The sequence below is a fragment of the Xiphophorus hellerii genome, chromosome 10 (genome assembly GCF_003331165.1).
Source record: "Xiphophorus hellerii strain 12219 chromosome 10, Xiphophorus_hellerii-4.1, whole genome shotgun sequence".
Taxonomy (NCBI): domain Eukaryota; kingdom Metazoa; phylum Chordata; class Actinopteri; order Cyprinodontiformes; family Poeciliidae; genus Xiphophorus; species Xiphophorus hellerii.
In genome coordinates this window covers 10,629,014-10,649,197 of record NC_045681.1, presented here as the reverse complement: position 1 = coordinate 10,649,197, position 20,184 = coordinate 10,629,014, and the positions used below count along the sequence as shown (strand labels likewise).

Sequence of the window (20,184 nt, the reverse complement as noted above, 5' to 3'; positions counted from 1 at the left end):
GCTGTTTATGCGGGGGCTAAAAGAAACAGCGGCCCCCTCGACCGTCTGCCAAACTAACCCGCCGCTTCATCTCCTTGCAGGCTCTATGAGAACAAAGATGAGGCCGAATTCATGAACTCCTTGAGGAGCCTCTTCACATCCTTTAACGACATGATGAACAGTAATTCAGAGAACACTGGCATGGTGAAGGTAGGCTTGTTATCACACGAGTCCAACTGTGTGCTATCGCTCAAATTCCCTGCCAGGAAGTGTCTAATGTGGCATGAATAGTAAATAACTGCTGCTGTGTAAATAGTAAATAAATCTGGAGTGATTAGCTTTGGATGACATATTCTGTGAGGGGAGATGCATGAGTCCCGTTTCTCCCTCAGCAGCTTATTAGGCACCGATATCAGGATTTCTTCTTACAGATGATCTCTTTGTCTTCTGTTTACTATTTTCATGTTTCACTTTTCAGATTTTCTGGATATTTAATCCTCTTTTTTTATTTTCTGTGTTGAAGACTGCACAAAAACAAATATGTGTAACTTCTGACATTTAAAAAATATATATTATTAGTAATTTTTAGTTAGCATTAAATGTGTTGGAGTTAAAGAAAATCCTGAAATAAGATATCTGAAGCTGGTTAAGTGTTATTTTAGATTTATAGTATTTAATCTGTATTAAAAGCTGTTCCTAAGGAGCGTTAAGTGCTCCATGGTCCTGCTAAGGGTATAAGTACCACATAATCTGCTTTAAAATCCCCAGTTGCCCATCCCTGTAGTCTAATCTGCCATCCAGCCTCACTTTCCTGAAGCAGGAATTTCACCCACTTTTTAATCTTTTCCACATTTTGCCTTATTACAGCCAAAAATCTCAGTCCTTTTTATTTAACATACCAACAAAAGCAGTTAATAATTATGTAGTGGAAGGAAAATTATTTTTCACATTTTTTTCTAAGAAAAAAAATATAGTGTGAATGAGAATTTGTGCTTACTCCTCCTGTGTGCAATTTAATCCAAGTAATAATAAAAACCTCAGACGGGTTGGGAATAAAGCTGAAGAGAAGTCCCGTCAGATGAGAATAAAGCTCAGATTTTTGGCCTTTGTAATACAAAATGCTTTTTTTGGCAGAAAGATTAACCCTTTCTGCACAATATTTAAATTAGTGATGGCAGCATCATGCTGCAATATTTTTTGTTAGTTTTTTCAATAGGGACAGATGTTGATCATTATTGATAAAGATGGATCGGGCTGAATGTACGTGATGTCTCCCCCTTTCACGATCAATAAATGTTAGATATTTACTTCTTGAGAATTGTAAAGTTATGGACTTCAGGTAGTCTGGAAATGGCCTCATGTGTCTTTTCAAAGTTTTGGGCAAGGGCATTTGCTTCTCTAAGTTTATACCAGTTCTTCTTTTTTCTGCTTGGCTTTGTGTTATCACACACACACACACACACACACACGCCCACACACACATATATATATATATATATATATATATATATATATATATATATATATATGCACTGGAGCAGAAAACTGCCAAAATCTCTGCTTTTATATTGATGGTCACAGGGATATTGGCTTTAGAAGCAGCACCGTGCTGCTACTTCCCCAATTCATCCTATAGAAACAAACCTTTGGTTGAATACATAAATGAAAAATGAGTGTGTGAAAGCAGTTGTGTGTCTTTGCACATGTGAGAGTTGAATTCAATACGTTTGCAGCCCGGTGCGGGTCAACTTAAAATTGACATGTCATAAAATTTTGACTGTAGCTCCACTATTTTCCCTCTTTTTTTTATCTAAACTGCCAACAATGTCAAAGTTTATAGTTGTAAAAAGCCTCCAGCCTACTTTGTTCTTTATTTTTCCAATTGCTGTTTCATTTAGGTTTCAACATGAACATATTTGAAAAAAGAATTCTCCTTGCATAACAAAGCTCATAAAAAATCTTATTTTCTATTAATAAAATAAAAATGACACAAGTTGATAAAAAGAGTTAAAGCTTTGCCACGTTAGCAAAACAATTCCCTAGTTTTTGTGCAGCCTTTTAGATCTCTCTTGCATCCCCAGCTTATATGTGTTGATTTCTGTTTGTTCCTCTATCCGTGTCTGTGATGTTCTGCCTTTCGTTTCACTTTGACCTTGCCTGTCCTGATGTCTGGGTCTCCCTTGGCACTCTGCTCTTTAGCTGCTGCTTAAGGTATTTATGTCTCTTCTTTCCTCCTCCTACCTGTAAGTGTTCTGTTTTGTTTTTTTTCATTATTATTTCATGTATTTTACTGTTTTCTTAAGCTGAACTCGGTGACACCAGACTGCAAACCAACTGACAAGCTAATGGTTATTTTTTTAAATTATTATTCTGTGCAGTCTCTCTCAAAGGCTGACAGATGCTTACCTCACATACACCTCTGCTTTTAGAGATAACATAATCACAGGGTGCATGCACCTTGGAGCACCTACAGTAGATCCATGTGCCCATTCAACCGTAGGGAAAGTTCGGGAGTCAATTAGGAGTCAGTTGCTGTGTAATTGGGTGAGATATTAGCTTTACTGTCAGTAAATTAAAAACTGATCTTGAGGAACGGCCATGAAAGCGAGGAATCCTGGTCTCTTCCCAAAGCTGCCTCTCTGTGAAAGCATCGTAGCAGGTGGAAGCTAATGAGCAGTCCCTTTAAACCTCCCTGAAAAAAAAGAACATCTGGTCGGACGTGCACACACTCGTGCGGAAACTCGATCGACACGCAAATAGACTTAAACTTTGATCAACCCATACCAACAGATGCTTTCGCTGATTGTTGGAAACAAACGGAAGCAAAGGTTTTTCACTGCGACTTAGAAGCCACACTTTAGAGCAGGTGGGACTTGAGCTGCTGATGGGAACAAAGCGAGAAAACTGTTTTCATGGTGCTATTTTTGGAGCCAAAACAAACAACATCTGAGAAATTAAGTTCCCCCGTCGTCTTAAGCTCGCAGACAGGGTTGGAGGGCAAAAATTTTGCATATTAAAGTAAAAACAGATCTGATAAGATTAGAGTAGATTAAATGGAATATTAGTTCGGTGTCATTACTGTCTTTTGAAAATACCGTGACAAGGATACAGTCGCCCTCTAAAGTAATTCTAAAATAATAAAGTAACATGATGTTTGCAGAGATTTAAGACAACAGTCTAACTGCTAGTAGGTATTTTGTTTTACAATTTTTCTGTTAGAAAAATGCCACTTTTTCTGTTATCAGTAAAAACTTAGACAATAAATAGGTAAAAGTTTGTATTCCTTTTGCTCTTTTATTATAGTTACACCTCAGTAGATTGGTTTACTTTCACACAGCAAATAAATCCGACCCACGTCTGACTTTTTCATTGCTTACCTAACAATTCCAATCTTTTCACTACCCCACAAAAAATTAGAATTGGAGTAAATCTCTATCAACAGGTCTAAGATTTAGAAAAAATTGTGATCAACAATTAGCCACAAAAATCAACATAATTTTGAGATGTTAATGTCTATCAGTTACAAGACTAGATGAAATGCAAGGAAAAACTGCATTAGATTTTCAGTTATTGTCACTTTATCACTAAAAATGATCAGACGGGACAGATCCAGTGAACATTTGTCCAAATATTTGTCTTATTTAGGCTAATTTTTTCTTTGCTTCATCTTCTAAAGGGTGCTGCCTTAAAGTACATTCCTACCATCGTCAATGACGTCAAGCTGGTCTTTGACCCCAAAGAACTAAGGTAAACTCACTTGTTTTTCATGATTTTCACTGAGAATATAATCGGGTAGATGTGGACCTTTCCTGTCTTATGGCATATCATATAAATATCTTAAGAGCTCTTTCTGTAAGGATTGCTTTTAGAAATGCACCATAGAAGTTCAATAAAGATAATTTGTTACTAATTTTCCAAGTTTAATACAGTTTTATTAGTTTAGTTTTTCTCTTTAATAGTTGCTAATTCATATCAATAAATTAGAACATTCTAACATATTTTCCATCTACTAAACTTTTCATTTATACGCCTGGCTTTATGGATTACTCTCCTTCTGTGACTTGTGAACAACTGTCATTTAGGAGTCGTAGCACAATATTTCTATATTTAAACGTTTTTTTATTAGTCTTGTACAATATTCCAGCTTTCTGAGAAACTGACTGTTTTGTTTTTTTTTTTTGCTCTTGAAGATGAGCTGAATTAACGATTGATGTATACCGCTTTGTGTAATAAGTTGATATATTATATACTTACCTTTTTCAGTTGAATTGGTGAATTCAATAATGTTATGATTTATTGAGATGCTTTCCCTAAATCAAGACTAGCTGTGCTCAGATCTATTTTTTGTTCTGCCTTGCAGTGCTTTTATTCCACACTTCTACATTCAGCAGCTGTATAGTTATGGCCTCTGCCCAACCACACTCAGGTTCCCTTGGAAACTCACTAGCTGCTCCACTGAAGTGTTCATTTTAGTTAATGCTGCCCACTGTGAATGTCATCAGCCACAGCATAATGGATTCTTTATGAAGTGTCACACTCTTGCGCTCTGATCTGTTCATTTATGACATTAAGTCTGACGAAGTAGAAGATGTAACCTGACAATCTGTTCATCTGGATTACTTGGTGTCAGTTCAGAGGATTTCTAGGCTTTTTCAACCGACTGTTTTTGGGGTATAAAATTAAATTAAAATTAAATGCCCTGTTCTCAGGCACCTTTTTTGAAAATCTATTTTTGCGTCTGTGCAAGAAGTTTAAAAAAAGAAGTCCAGGGATTCTGTACTGTCTATTTAATGTGTGACATTTATGCTCTGTGTTTTATGTTTCTTGATATGTAAGAGAAACAGAAAAAAGTTTTTGTTCCATCCTTTCTACGCTGACCCATGTTTTAGAGCGTAAAAGTTTTGACTTTATAAACCTGATTGCACAAATAAGTAAATGACTAACTTATGCAAAGTTTTAGTTTGCATTGTAATTTATTAGCAGCGTAATCTCAGAGGGAAAAAAATTGGAGAACAATCCAATCTGCAGTGGCACTGTTGTTGGTAATCCTGCTGGTAATGATCTGTGAAACTCCCTTTTTACCAACAACATTTTACTCATTCCACAGATTCAGGTCCGAGGACTGACACAGCTATGAGAGAATCTGGATTTTGTGTATAATTTTATTTATTTTTTTTCTGTTGATTTGGGTCTGGCTAAAAGATCCAACAGTGATCGATTTCAGTTTTCCTGTTAAGCCCACAAGATTGCCATCCAAGATTTCAATGTATTTGAAAGAATCCCTAATACTTTGCCTAAAATTGCTTGGAAGAGAGACAGGACCGGCACAAACAAAATAAGCTGCTGCTTGGTGCCCCATAAAATGCTAGGCTTTATGACAGAGCATAAAATAAAAATAATAAAATGCTTGTTTTGGTTTATTGAAAATGTGACTACTATTAGGGTTGATTTGATATTTTAAATATTGATATTTCTGAATTGGTAATATTTTTCACACTGGTTAAAATTTTAATTCTGGATTCAAAAGATTTGGCAAGTTTACTTTGAAAAAATGAAAAGTATTATCTTCATTGTTAGATCTTTGTGTTGACATACTTACAATCTGATGCTATAAGTTTGTTTTTTTGGTCAGATAAACCTGGGTCTTCTTCCCGTCTGGTGACCAGTGGCTAAAAGAAGTGGTTATATTTATACCACAGAGAAACAGAAAGTCACGAATTACTCATTAGAAGAAAATCTAGAAGTGTGAAATATAAAAAAATGTGCATCTATGCCAAAACAGGTGCATTTATGCCAAAACATTCCGCCCTGCCCCTTCTCTCCCTACTGATTGAATGCAGTAAAGTTATACAAAATGAATCTTTTTCAAATTTGTATAAAAAAGTCCATAGCTTTCTGTTTAGGACTGTTTAGAAGAGTTTCTGTTTTCCAGTTTTAAATTGTAAATTTCCTAAATTACATTAGGAATGAACAACATTTGCACAAAATCAAACCTAACCACAGTTTCTGAGAAGAGAGGCTATGCATATGACAGTGGGTGCTGTTTTGTCATTAATCGTTAAATTAATCATAAAATTGTTTGGAAAAAAGGCAGACGCAGCTTGTCTAACTATGCTTGATGTGACTCCAGAGATCGTGCCAAATAATTTACCATCAGAAACCAGATGAGTTATTGTTTTGATTGGAATGGAGAGTCCTTCTGCATGACGGCTCTTTTGCTGTTGTTTTCCTGTTTCCAAATCTGACAGCTGCCAAATTTTGAGGGTTCATTTTATATTTTTCCTTACATTTTATAACCACACTATGTAAATAACATCTATAGATAGATGTATGCAAATATTTCCTGCACAAAAGTTAACACACTGCATCACCTGCTCAGCTGAGAAGTGTAATCTCTCCATGCTCACACATGGAGAGAGCTGATTGTTTTTTTTCTGCTTCATTTGTTTCCATTTCTAACCAAACTGTGATTTTTATTCAGTGGATATTTTTGCAAGTGCACAAGCTACCAGAGCAAAAATAAAACCCTTTGATTTTTAGCTATTATTGTAATAAATTTGATACATATGAACCATTAACCTGGCTCTAAATCACAGGGTTGACTCTTTGGTGGCTGAGCAAAGGTGGCTTTAGCTGTTCCCGTTAGCTAAAAGCTTGCCAAGAGTATTAGCTGGAGGCAATCGGACTGGAGCCTTGGGAGTGGAGAGTGTTTCATGCAATGCCAGAACATTTTCTCTCCTGCTTTTGTCCAGGCTGGTCATAAGCATGTTGCCTGCCTCAGAAAACAATAATGTACAAGACGTATGTGAAAATAGGAGGGAAGATTTATGTTTTAACATTGTGAATTTCAAAAAGTTTCTTCATAATACTTAATTCTAACAAATCTGAGTATATTACAGACAGTGGAACATGTTTCTTGTGTAATAAATATGTCAATATATCTATAATATAACATAAGGCTGCCTGTGGAGAGGATTGGATACAAACCAATTTAATAGAAATATGAGTGGAAGGAAAATCTGGGGGATAAAAATGTGAGCAAGCTTACAGAGGACTGTGAAGCAAAGACCATTCAAGAGTTTAGGAAAGATTTTCAAGGTGGAGAGTGTGGGTGGAGTCAGGCAGGCATCGGCTACATTTACTGCATTACTTGGGTTAAGCCCCTCCTGAACCAGAGACAATAGTATAAGCACGTAGGTGAAAAGGGACTGGTTGCTTGGTGGGCCAAAGTTTTCAGAAAACAAACTTTCTTTGGAAATCAAGGTTCCAAAGTCTTGAACCACAGAATCTGAGTTGTCTGAAAATCAGGTGTGAATTTTCCACATGCAGTCATGATTTGGGGAGGCTTGTCACAATGTTTTATTTATTTTATTTCAATAATTTTATTACATTAGTAATTTTCTTAAATTACAAAGATAAACAGAAAAATTCTAAAAGCTCAGATTAATTAAATGTTTTCATTATTATTATTATTATTATTATTTGAAAACTTTAAATCATTCCATATTTTTTGTTCTGATCTCCATTTAGGCCAGATGTTTCTGATCTGAATATGACAGATTGTGACCTCTGCTCAAACTAGTACAAAGTGACCTAGTGATTTTAAATAGTTTATTTGACCATTTATTTGTAGGCCGAATATCTAGCCATTTCTGTTGCTTTCTGGGTGATTCCTCATGTCAGCCAGCTCAGATGCCTGATAAATTTGACCTTTTCTCTGTCTCTTTGTCTACACAGCAAGCTGTTCACAGAGTTCATCCTGAAGGTCCCTCAGGGTCGCCTGGTGAAACAGAAGCTCGACTGTCTGATTGACATTGTCCACAGCGATCTCTTTACTCATCACGGTGAGAGCGCAGCTGCACAAAAACGCTTATATAAACTGTACTGCCAGTTTCTCAGCGTTTGCAGTTTCACTCACAGCTCAGTAATTTAGGCAATCACACACACCACCTGCCTCCACCAGGCAGCCCTGTGTGAGGCTTCTACAAAGGTCAATGGTAAGGCATGGTGGAAATTCTTCATGTTTATTGTAGGAGGTAGACAAGTCATCTGTAATAATCTTCTGCACTTGCTTGCTTCTTAAAATAAGGATTAATATCAATGCTGTCAAAATGTTCCTCCTATGTTTTATGGTGTTTTGAAGATATTTTTTTTCATATTTATTCATTTTTTCCTGTGGTTATGTCGACAAAATGTGACTACAAGCAATACATTTTTTTTTTCATTATTCTTTTATTTATCTGAGCTTTTTATATCCATGTCCATCTTTTTGTGACAGTCATGGTCCTTAATTAGACATTAGGCTGGTCCAAATGTCAGTATGTGTTCATTCTTGAAAACTCTCCAGATGGAAAGAAAGGATGGACGAATGACTAGATGGATGGAAGAAAGATTGGATGGATAGATGGAAAAAGAGTTAGATGGATGGACGGATGGACAAACAACAGTGATACATGGTCAAATGAATGGATTGATTGGAAAAAAAGAGGGATGGATGGGTAGGTTTGTGGATCAATCAATAAAATTAGTACAAATCTGTGTATAGACTGATACAGACTAGTGGACAGGTGAATGTATGGATGGTTGACAGATAAGTAACTTTTCTGCCAGCCAACCCATCAGTTCTTGAACTCTTCCACTTGAGGCAAAGACTGACCCCTGACTTCTAGAAAGCACTCCATCTTCTTGTGTTTGAGAACCCTGCCTTCCAACATAAAGGGGCCTATGATTTATCTGTGGGTGCATGTTTTAAACACAACAAGCAGAATGTGGCAAGATAATTTTCATAAATATCATACTTTTTGTTCATTTCAGACTTTTGTTTGGGCTAAAATCTAAATTGTAACTCAAATTTGATTAACTGTGCAGCCCCGTGGGGAGGCCAGTTAAACTCTCTGCCTTATTTATCAGCGTGAGGTGTTTAGATCAGTATGATCGTAGGCAGTGAGCTGTGAACGGTTGCATGAACAAGGTGTAATTGGAAGTTTGTCCTGTTCAGTAATGTCTGATATCGAACACAACACGGTGTAAATGTCATCGCTTTCAGCGTAATGATCCAATGCTTTCATACTTTTCAAACATAAAAGCTTCCAGTTGGTGGCTGGGTCAGTTTAACGCGCCGATACTGAAGGGCAGCGCTCAGTGCGCAGCCTTCTGGTCATTACTATTGATCTATTTCTATAACTGTGGACGGGTGAACCTCCCCCACTGATGCTTGTGAATGAAGTGCTAATCAGCGGGATGGGTATTTGTTGCGATGCAGATGTGGATTATCCTCCCTCTGATCTTTCATTGACTTCAAGGTACAGAGCCTTGCCTTTGTTAGGAATGCTTATTTACAGAAGCAATGTTGAAGAGGGCTAATTGCCAAGGAATTTCTCCTCTCTACATTAGTATCAAGCTGAGCTCCACTTTGGAGCTGTTTTATTCAAGATTAAATCAAATGCAGATGGTAAATGAAGCAGGCAGACTGGTTTTAGGGTGGTCTAATCTGTTGTACTAAGTGTCTGAGCATCCTTGCAGCCTGATCTACAGGTGGTCTCTAAAAAGCACTTTTGCCAGTCATGGCCGAAATCAAATGCCTGGGATGTTTGCAGTGAATTAATGCTGAACAGTTAAGCTAGGTGCTCTGTGTTTCACCACAGAGCTGTTTAGCAGTTTCTGCATTCTAAATTGATGCACTTCGCATGTGTTTGCAAATAGGAAAGGCTGCCTTTTCCTTAAAAACGTGTAAAATCTTGTATATTTTACACCCTGCCAGTGGAAAATAAAGTAATATCTCTTGCTAAGTGGCACAGGCTTAAAATTGAATTTCCGTGTATTGAGCATAAATGTGAAAACATGTGAAGAGCTTTTCAGCACATGAAAAATTAATGATTTTAGATTGAATGGAAACAGAATTATCTGTCTCCATTTTGTTCCATCCTCTGGATCCTCTATCTTCACACCAAGTAACTTCATGTCCTCCTTCATCACATCCTTAAATTTTCCATTTGGTCTTCCTGTCAGGCTCCTTCCCGCTGGCTCCAACCTCAGCATTCTTCTGTTGATATAACCATTGTCTGTCCTCTGAACATGTACAAACCACCTCAGTCTAGCCTCTCTGACTTTATCTCCAAAACATGTAACATGAGCTTGTCCTCTGATGTACTCATTCCTGATTCTGTCAATCCTTGTCTCTCTCAAAGAAAACCTCAACATCTTAAGCTCTGCAAATTCCAGTTCTACTTCCTCATTGGCACTATCTCTAAACCATACATCAGTGGTCTCACTTCTGTCTTGTACACCTTTCCTTTCATTTTGCTTATATTTTTAGTCACACATTACACCTGATACTTTCCCCGTCTGTTTCAACCTGCCAGCACACACTTCTTTATCTCTCTTCCACACTCTGTTTCCTTGCAGCATTGATCCTAAGTAATTAAAGTCCAATACATTCTTTACTTCTACTCCCTGTAACATAACTGTTCCACTTTTATTCCCATCATTTACAAATGCTTTATTTTGTCTTGCTGCGACTAATCTTCATTCCTCTCTTTTCCAGTTCATGTCTCTAGCATTTCCTCCATTCGTGCTTTGGTCTTCTTGCAGATCAGTGTCATCTGCAAGCGTCTCTATGGAGACTTCTGTCTAACCTCATCTATCCGCCTGTCCATCACCAAATCAATGATGTAATTCCACATCCACATTGAACTCCTGTTTATCCGACAGCACACCTCACTGCCGTCTCACAGCACTCATTCATCTCCTGCACCACTCTACCGTACTTCCGCCATCCCAGGACTTCTCATATAATCGTATAACTCCGCACTAATCTAAATGTACAAAGGCACAATGCATCTCCCTGTTAGATTAGATGTGAAGCTATATTCAGAAAAATTAGCAGAAGTAATCATTTGAAATAAATCATTGTGTGTAATAAATCTATAAATGGGAGCCTTACTTTTAAAACTAGCCTAAACAATTAGCCAGTTAGATATTGTCAAATTGTTTGACATGCAACTGTATGCGGCTGTGTTTCTATGTGTATGAATTTTGCCACCTGATTTTTTTTATTTTTTATTTTTTACAATTTCTTGGAAAGAGAATGAGGCATAAAAACTGTATTAATGTGCCTTAAACCAGATTTGTTTTTGTTTTTTTACTGTTGTGCATATATAGGTCATAAAAACTGTAATTTGCGCATCTTTAAAAGGGTAAAAACAGCCATTGCATTTAGGCTGCGCCATGCAAATAGCTTGGTACTGTATTCAGCAACAACCCAAAATATCTCAGGACAGACATGGTTGTCACTTGGTGTCGAGGCTCCACGTCGAATGACAAGACAAACTCTTTAATATCCAGAACATCTCCATTCCGGTGAGGAAAAATAACACCAATTATTTAAATAATTGCAACGTAGAGCAGGTCAGTGCTGCAATTAGATTCTATAGAAAAGTGACAGCAAAAGGATGGGAGAACAAACGCAGGCTTTCTGAAAGTGTTGCACAGAAGTTGCATGTCTGAGTGCAATCCAGTTCTTTAGAAAGCAAAGTAATCTTGTCAGAGTTCCAGAGTTTTGTCATGATACTTAATGACACAATGAAAGCAGAAACCCACTGTTCATTTGGAATACAATCGCCTTTGTGTGCAATAAATACATTCAAAATAGAATTTAGCTTGTCAGTATATACCTTGTTGGTTTGTGGTTCTTCTTATTTCACTTAAGAAACATAAGCTTCATCTGTTTGCTCATGTTACTTTTATAAATCATTAAATCAATTAATTTTGAGGCATTTGTTCAACTTCAATGCAGTAATCAGGTGTGAGCCTTCTCCTAATAATTATAATCTATAATGAAATTATTCCTACAATAAGCTTGTGTAGAAGAACAATAAACAATGTAATTTCTAACCGCTTTGATATCTGTAAACCTTATGTTTTCTTTTACTGGCAATTATTTTCAGCATGTCCTATGTGGCTCATGATTAATACTTTAAATGTAGATAATCAGTATGAGTCATACTTACAGTATGAGTAAGTAGGAATATTCACAGCCATAAAATAAAAGAATATTTCACGAATATATGTATATACCTTCTGCTATGTATACATATATAGCCTTGATATTTAAAAAGATGTTTAGGCTTTCATCATTTGTCTTAAAAGGAGCATTGCAATATGGTTCATTTTAAATGCACTGAAAGGACGTACAACATTGTCTGATTTCATGTTTATTACCTCTGTGTACTTTTCAACACGGCATCTTCCATGGTTCATTCCCTACATTGTGTTCCTCACCCTGTACTTTATTATTTGGACTTTTATACTACATAAGCTGGAAAAGATTTACATGCTGGTGTATTTTTGAGTGCTAAGGCTTAAATTTTCATTTATTTTCACTGAACCAGAACTCTAGAGGATGAAGATTATAGTTGCACATGCTACCTAATTTCTAGGTCATGGGACTAAAAAAAAAAAAAAAATCTGATCAGTCATTTGAGGAGAAAGCTTAAACAAAGGTCTCTGACACTGAAAGTCTTGTTATAGTTGGTTTTGTAAGACTTATTGATTTCTCATAAAATTGCAGATATGTGTCTGGGTAGTTGTATCTGATTGTCAGCACTTTAGCTGTTGACTGCAGTTGTGCATTAAATGACCGTTTGAGGGAATGAATAAAGGGATTTGGAGTCTCATTGACACTTTTCCTTTACATATAACAGAAAGATTGTGATTCAACCTGACAAGAGTCTTTTTTTTAGATAGTTTTGCACTGCTGACAGCAAATGGTTGACATCAAACTGACAGCCAATTGATCTTCTGTCTTAATAACTGATGCCATTGTTCTGTGCTCTAACTTACAGTGTAATTAAAAGCAGTAATCATTTTCTGCTGTTTTAAAAGTTTAGCTGCTATATTTCAAGAAAGTTTCAGATGTTTTAATGAAATAATTAATTGCGTGTTTTAATTTAACCCTCTGAGATCAGCGAGTCATTACTAAACTGTGTGCGTCTGCAGCGGCGGTGTCGAAAGCATATGCCGCACTGCTTCAAGTGATCCATCATCTGGTTCGTGTGTTAACCGGCTTGGTGAACATGTGTATTCGTTACTGTCCCTACAGATTGCCGTGAGATCCTCCTACCACTGATGACGGAACAGCTGAAGTCCCACCTGGAGAAGCAGGAGGAGCCAAAGGCTTGCTGCCAGCTGCTCAGTGACATTATGGAGGTGCTTTACAGGAAGGACGTGGTGAGAAACACAACACACATGCATGACATGCTTTATTCTCACCAGAGGTAATTAAATGTCAGAGTGCACTGTATTTATTATAATCTTTTCACTATCTTTGTACAGTTTCACCACAGCATTATGCTGCCACAGTCATGTTCTACCACACACTGGACTTTACAACTTGGCCATAAAATTCAGTGCAATTTTAAGATTGTCTAATGTTGTAGAGCCCTAGTCTTTATTCTTAAAGGGAGAGTATTATCTAAATTCAATGTTATAATATTATTCTCTCATCAAAAACATACTGGGAGCATTGCCTTGATTCTCTCATGTATGTTTGTGAAATCCTTGAATTGCCTGTGGCAATCATTTGGTCAGTGCCTTAACAATTGCTCTCCCAAAGTGTCACCTCTTTCCACAAAGCTCTTCCTCTTGGTGGAACACCCCTCCACTGCCCCTTCCTCACTCAGCTCCTTCAGACTAGCAACAGCAGTAATTGGCAAACATCAAATGGAACTGAGTTTATCATGCAAACTATTTTTCAATCGAATGCTTCTAAGAATGTTTGTAACTAGCATAATGGAAAGGTATTATTGTAATGATGTGCTGAAGGCAGAGTGTTGGAAAGAACAGGAACTTCTTAAGGAGACAGTGGCCAAGTTATCAAATTGCAAAGTCAAATTTTGTTTAAAGTTTGACATACACAGCATTCTCAAAACAACTGAAGGTAACAGTGACTGCTATAAAAAGTCATACTATGTGCCTGTACAATGCATATTACTGTGATTACTGCTTGAATGGTTGTTGATGCTCTCTAAATTATTTCTCTGATATAATGGAGGGAAACATTAACACTACAAATGGCTAATGAAACAACACAGTAAGTTCTGCTTTGTCTCCTGGTACTGTAGCGCCAGAAAACCTTAAAGCGAGTGTTAAATAATATTGCAGTTTATTAAAAATAATTTGCATTTAAAAGTTCCTGGACCACAAAGTGATGCTTTTCAATTGACAACTTTATACATTGATATTAATACCACATAAATGGCTTCATTTAATACATTTCTAAATTGCTTCCTTCATTCCTATTGATGAACTACCAAATTAATAATGGATTTTAACACAAATCTCCTCCTATCCCTCATACTCAGACTCCTGCCCTGGATCTCGCATGCTCGAATAGTTAGATCCACACACACAAACAAATACTCAGCTGCTGTGTGAGTGTGTTTGATCGTTTTCCATGCCCAGACTCCTGATGTCCTCCCCTAGGCCCTCTCAGACTCTCGTCATTGATCACCACGGTCCGCCCTCCCACACTACACTTTGCTGGGATTATCTATCTCTCCCACTCTCCTCCAGCTTTTAAACTCCCTCTCCTGCTCTACAACAAATATCAGCTTCCTCTCAGAGTCTCACCTTCTCTTTCATATCTGTCTGGTGCATCAATAAAGCCAAAGATTTCCCAGACTTACAAACACAGATAGGACAAAAAAGAACTGGGGGCTATCTTAAGACTGGATCACAAACCCTGCAGTATGGAGTACCAGCAGATCCTCCAACCACATCTGTTGTGGAAATCTGTCTTTGATATCAGTTACTCTGAGACTGACTGAGAAAGTAAAACTAACAGCAACTAGACTATTGAAAATGGTGTAACAATAATTTAACAAAGAAAGGCACCAAAGCACATGAGAATATTTCTGTTTACTCAAATTTCCCATTTAGCAGAATGTATATATATACACTGCCTGGCCAAAAAAAAAGTCGCCACCTGGATTTAACTAAGCAAATAGGTACAAGCCTCCTATTGGATAAGTACTGCATAGGCGATTATCTTTCAGCTGGCAACAAGTTATTTAACCCCAGCTGATGCAATGAGTAACTCCTCATTTCTTAAACAACCATGGCAAAAGACACATCCTGTGGTCGTGGAAAAGACGTTAGTCTGTTTAAGAAGGGTCAAATCATTGGCATGCATCAAGCAGAGAAAACATCTAAGGAGATTGCAGAAACTACTAGAATTGGGTTTGGAACTGTCCAACGCATCATTAAAAACTGGAAGGATGGTGGGGAACCATCGTCTTCCAGGAAGAAATGTGGTCGGAAAAAAATCTTGAATGATCGTGATCGGTGATTACTTAAACGTTTGGTCAAATCAAATCGAAGAAAAACAACGGCAGAACTCAGGAGTATGTTTAATTGTGAACGCAAAAGCATTTCCACACGCACAATGCGAAGGGAACTCAAGGGGTTGGGATTGAACAGCTGTGTAGCCGTAAGAAAACCTCTAATCAGTAAGGCTAACCAGAAAAAAAGGCTTCAGTTTGCTAGGGAGCATAAAGATTGGACTCTGGAGGAATGGAAGAGGGTCATGTGGTCTGATGAGTCCAGATTTACCCTGTTCCAGAGTGATGGGCGCATCAGGGTAAGAAGAGAGGCAGGTGAAGTGATGCACCCATCATGCCTAGTGCCTACTGTACAAGCCTGTGGGGGCAGTGCTATGATCTGGGGTTGCTCCAATTGGTCAGGTCTAGGTTCAGCAACATTGTGTGCCCAAAGAATGAGGTCAGCTGACTACCTGAATATACTGAATGACCAGGTTATTCCATCAATGGATTTTGTCTTCTCAAATGGAACGGCATATTCCAAGATGACAATGCCAGGATTCATCGGGCTCACATTGTGAAAGAGTGGTTCAGGGAGCATGAGACATCTTTTTCACACATGGATTGGCTACCACAAAGTCCAGACCTTAACCCCATTGATAATCTTTGGGATGTGCTGGAGAAGGCTTTGTGCAGTGGTCAGACTCTCCCATCATCAATACAAGATCTTGGTGAAAGATTAATGCAACACTGGATGGAAATAAATCTTGTGACACTGCAGAAGCTTATTGAAACAATGCCACAGCGAATGCGGGCTGTAATCAAAGCTTAAGGCGGTCCAACAAAATATTAGAGAGTGTGACCATTTTTTGGTGGCGACTTTTTTTTTGGCCAGGCAGTATATATATATATATATACTGTATATATAAATAAAGTGAAACTGACACTTTTCGTTTACTGCAACTTTACCATGTTGCAGTAAAGTTGACCTCATTTTTCCAACTGCTTAAGAGTCATACTTTCTGAAAAATTTAAGTGAAACTTTCTTATTTGAAAGGTAGCACGTTCAGTGGCTGCTTTATATAACTTTGTGAATGTGTAAAGCTTTATATATCTCAACAAGAGACTTGGGGTGCATTCACACCAGCCCTGGTTAGTCTGGTTTAATTAAACTCTTGATTGTTTTCCTAGAAAGAAGCAGGAGGAGCCAAAGGCCTGCTGCCAGTTGCTCAGTTGACATTCATAGTGGTTCAGTTTGTTTGCGAAGGTGTGAATTCAACACTCCAACTCAGGATTCATGCAAATCTGTAATATGATCTCAAATTTCTTTGCACTGAAAAAGTGGTATAAATCCAAACTTTACTTGGAATTTTTTATAGATCAGAAATCAGCAAATCTGATAGGCAAGGAGTCCTACACCACACTGCTGCATTCAGGATTAATAGGCCCTCTATATGGATCTCCTGCTCTATTGCTATGCGCCACCCCTGAAACATCTTGTTAAATGTATTATTTACTACTTGATATCGATCAGAGTTTCATAGAATTTATCACTAGAAATACAGTTTAAAATTATGCTACTCCTTCTAAAAAATATTTATATAAGGCTTTATACTCATTTTTCAAGATTTCTTTCTAGTCAGCTTTGGTTCCCTCCTCAGGAAGGTACAGTGAGTAATAAAAAGAAAAATGTGCCAGAACTGCCTCAGACAGATAAATGGAACAATGCAAAAATAAAACGGAAAGTGCATCGGGCAAAGGTTTCTCTCGCCCACAAGGGATTTTTGAGTCTTACACTTTATATTTATACCGTAATCTATTTAGACTGCATTCTATTTCCAATCTATGTAGAAATTCAAGAAATGCTTATTTTAAAACTTTTGTCAGTGATAGCAGAACAAAAGTCATTAATGTATTATTATGTCTGCATAATAAAGAAATAATTTACTCTTACACAGCCAATGAATTTTAGCTTTTTATATTGTTTTATCATTTTCCTCTGCTGTTATGTCTCTATTCTGATGGATATTCCATTGTATTCTCTGTAGGGTCCCACCCAGTGGCATGTTCAAGTTATCATGGAGAAGCTGCTGAGGACAATAAACAGGACAGTCATCTCCATGGGCCGGGATTCTCCTCACATCGTAAGTTTGCCAGACACTGATGGTATCAGCAGGACAGTCCCATCTCCATGCCTTCTTGTTTATTTTTGTAGGTTCATGCACAAAGAGACACATACATGTACATAAATATGCACTATCAGCTCTTATGTCTGTATACTATAGACTGTGAAACTTCATAAAGCCCAGAACTGCTTCAGTCTGACACTGTCTACCTCTTCAGATCCCGTTCACATTCCTTCTTCATAAAAATGACTTGCATCTTTCTCTAGACATGACTATATCTGAATGTGTGTTTTGACTGCACTGTTGTTTTTTTTAAAGTATGGTTTCCTTGTCTAAGTGTCTGATCCTCTTATTAGTGCACATCTAATGCTGCGCTCTGTAATCTAATTACTGTTTCCCTTTGTTATCCCCATGAGCATCCTTCTTACAGCCCCTCTCCGTCAGAGCTTCATAGTGGTTAATACACTTATCAGTCTCTGTGTAAAGACAAGGTCTGCCTTTGTAGATTCCACTTGTTCGTCAGGCCTGAAATTCAACCTCTGATATTGTTTGGGTTGTTTTGTTTTTTTGCTTCATATAGATTCTTATCTTCTCTCTTTAGGTTATAGTTTGGTAGTTAACATTTTTATATGCCTTTTGTGTTTTTGAGATTTTGCGTTAGCAATCCAGAAATACTTCTATGCCCGTATAAATAAAATTACATGTACTGATTCTTTTAGACATGTGAGACTATCTGGCGACAGGGCGAGCTGTTAATTTGAGCTCTGGTTGACCAAACAGCCGAAGGTCAGCAATGTTTTTGGGTGTTTTGCCTCAGCTTGAAATTAGAACAGAACAACCAGTGAAACCTCTTGCACTGACTGATAATTGCACTACCACACAGTCTGATCATGTTTGGGGAATTACTTCCTGTTTTTGGGTAAAGATGAATTTAAAAATTGTGAAAATGATTTGCTTTCAAGACTTCCTGTCCTATTACTTATCTATAAATACACATTAAGAATCAATCCATCTATCCATGGTTAATCCATCTGTTCTTCCATCCATCCATTTGTTAATCTATCAACCATTTATAAACTGATAGTAAGTTTTTGTGTTAATAGAGCTCCATCTCTGTGAAATGTAAAAACCTGCTTAGTTTTCAATGGGACTTTTTGTCAGTAGTCACTGTAGACATCCTGTTTGTTATATTGCTGTCCTGTTAAACATCAGCAGCCTCATTTTTCGTCTGCTCTTCTCCAACTCATGTCTTCCCAGGATGTACACATTTTTTGAAGGTTCCATAGCTGTTCATTCTTTCCATCTTTCAAACTGTCTAATGGCATTCCCGGCTGTGCGTCCAGCTAATTTTGTAGATTGGAAGCCCTTTGTAGGGTAACAGATTGCTTGTGTGCATCGCGCTGAATAATGTGAAGCTAATGAAGCTGTGAGTTCAGCTCAGGCTACCCTCTTGTCCATTTGTTTTTCCCTCGCCAGAGATTTAAGATTCCTGATTGCTCTTTCTTTGCCGTTTTCCAGGCTATTCATGGCTGTGTCGAAGATTGAACTCTTTTCTAGTCCTGTTTGGCTCATATTCAAAAAGTTTGGAAAGTGGAATTTCGGGAAAAGGCTTTATCCTCTGCAGTTATTTTTCTTTACAGTTGGTTTGTTTTGATCTTGTATTTCAGATATGGAACTCTCCTTCCATTTTGTCTAACAGGCTGTCAAGATGAGGGAAAGTTTCCTCTGCTGTGTTACTGCTGTATTATACTAAGTGCATCTATTTCGGAGTTCCTTCCTCCCTGCGGTTTAGGTGAAACAGTGTTGCCTGCTTCCAGCGACTGTCGCTGAATGGCACCATCGGAGACCAACGTCTTTTTTTTCAGTTAATGTAACTACTCTTGTCTGATGTTCTGTGGCCCCTAATGAAATTATCTGCTCTGTATACAAATGCTGCTGCTGCCCTCTGACTACATTCTTATTTTGTCCCCTCTGACCCCTGCCTTTCGTCAGCTGATTTCTCGTTTTCCGACAAGTCATTGCACTTGACTGCGTTGACATTTCTAAGTACCTGAATGGCATTTTGCATCAGTGTGCAGAATCCTTTTATGCGATGCGGAGTTAGAGGTCACATCAATGTCTGTAGTTTACATAATAAAACAGCATTGAAATTAAGACTGTAAATCATGATCTGATGATCAATGGGATTAGCTTGAATTTTTATGAGCTTTGGGAGATCCTTCCCATCAAAGTTGCAGTTGCTGCATTTGGATGGTGCTGCCTCGTCTGCAGGCAGTGCTGCTGCAGCTACTGCCGACCTTGTTCTTCTGAGTGGCAGCCTCTTACATTTAGATTTATGCATTAACTTTCTGCTCTCCCCCCGCTGTGATGGACGCAGAATGTTGATTAGAGTGATCGCAGCAACGACTTTGTGGGGTGGTGCTGGTTTTGCTGCGCATTGTCACTGCAGAGCTACGCCTGTTAGCGACTTAGACACAGCACCGTCATACGTTTGATTCATTGGACATCCTAGCGGGGCCTGCCTTTTGTATTCACGTCCACCCTCGCAAGTGGCTTTGAAACGAGCCTCTTTGAATAAATTTACATGAGGATAATAGGAGAAACGTGTTGCCAGGTCCTGCTGAAATCCCCAAGTTGTACCTTTATGTTCTTGAATAACATTTTCCTTTGCTGTAGGGATGGAGTGAACCCACAAAAAAGCAGTCTGTGTCTTCTGTCTTCCTGACTGCTTAATAAGTAAAACGCTAAACCTGACCATTAAA

The 20,184-nt window shown here is 37.8% G+C and overlaps 1 protein-coding gene across 2 annotated transcripts in view; it reads left to right on the top strand.

Annotated features, from left to right (window-relative positions):
* dock1 (dedicator of cytokinesis 1) overlaps nt 1-20,184 on the top strand; it is a 213,098-nt gene that overhangs the window by 66,620 nt on the left and 126,294 nt on the right. For both annotated transcript variants that reach the window (XM_032573882.1, XM_032573881.1), the window contains exons 23-27: nt 81-189; nt 3,656-3,726; nt 7,717-7,823; nt 13,079-13,206; nt 17,345-17,440. In XM_032573882.1, coding sequence (XP_032429773.1) covers nt 81-189; nt 3,656-3,726; nt 7,717-7,823; nt 13,079-13,206; nt 17,345-17,440 — 511 coding nt within the window. The remainder of the gene's footprint in view (nt 1-80; nt 190-3,655; nt 3,727-7,716; nt 7,824-13,078; nt 13,207-17,344; nt 17,441-20,184) is intronic.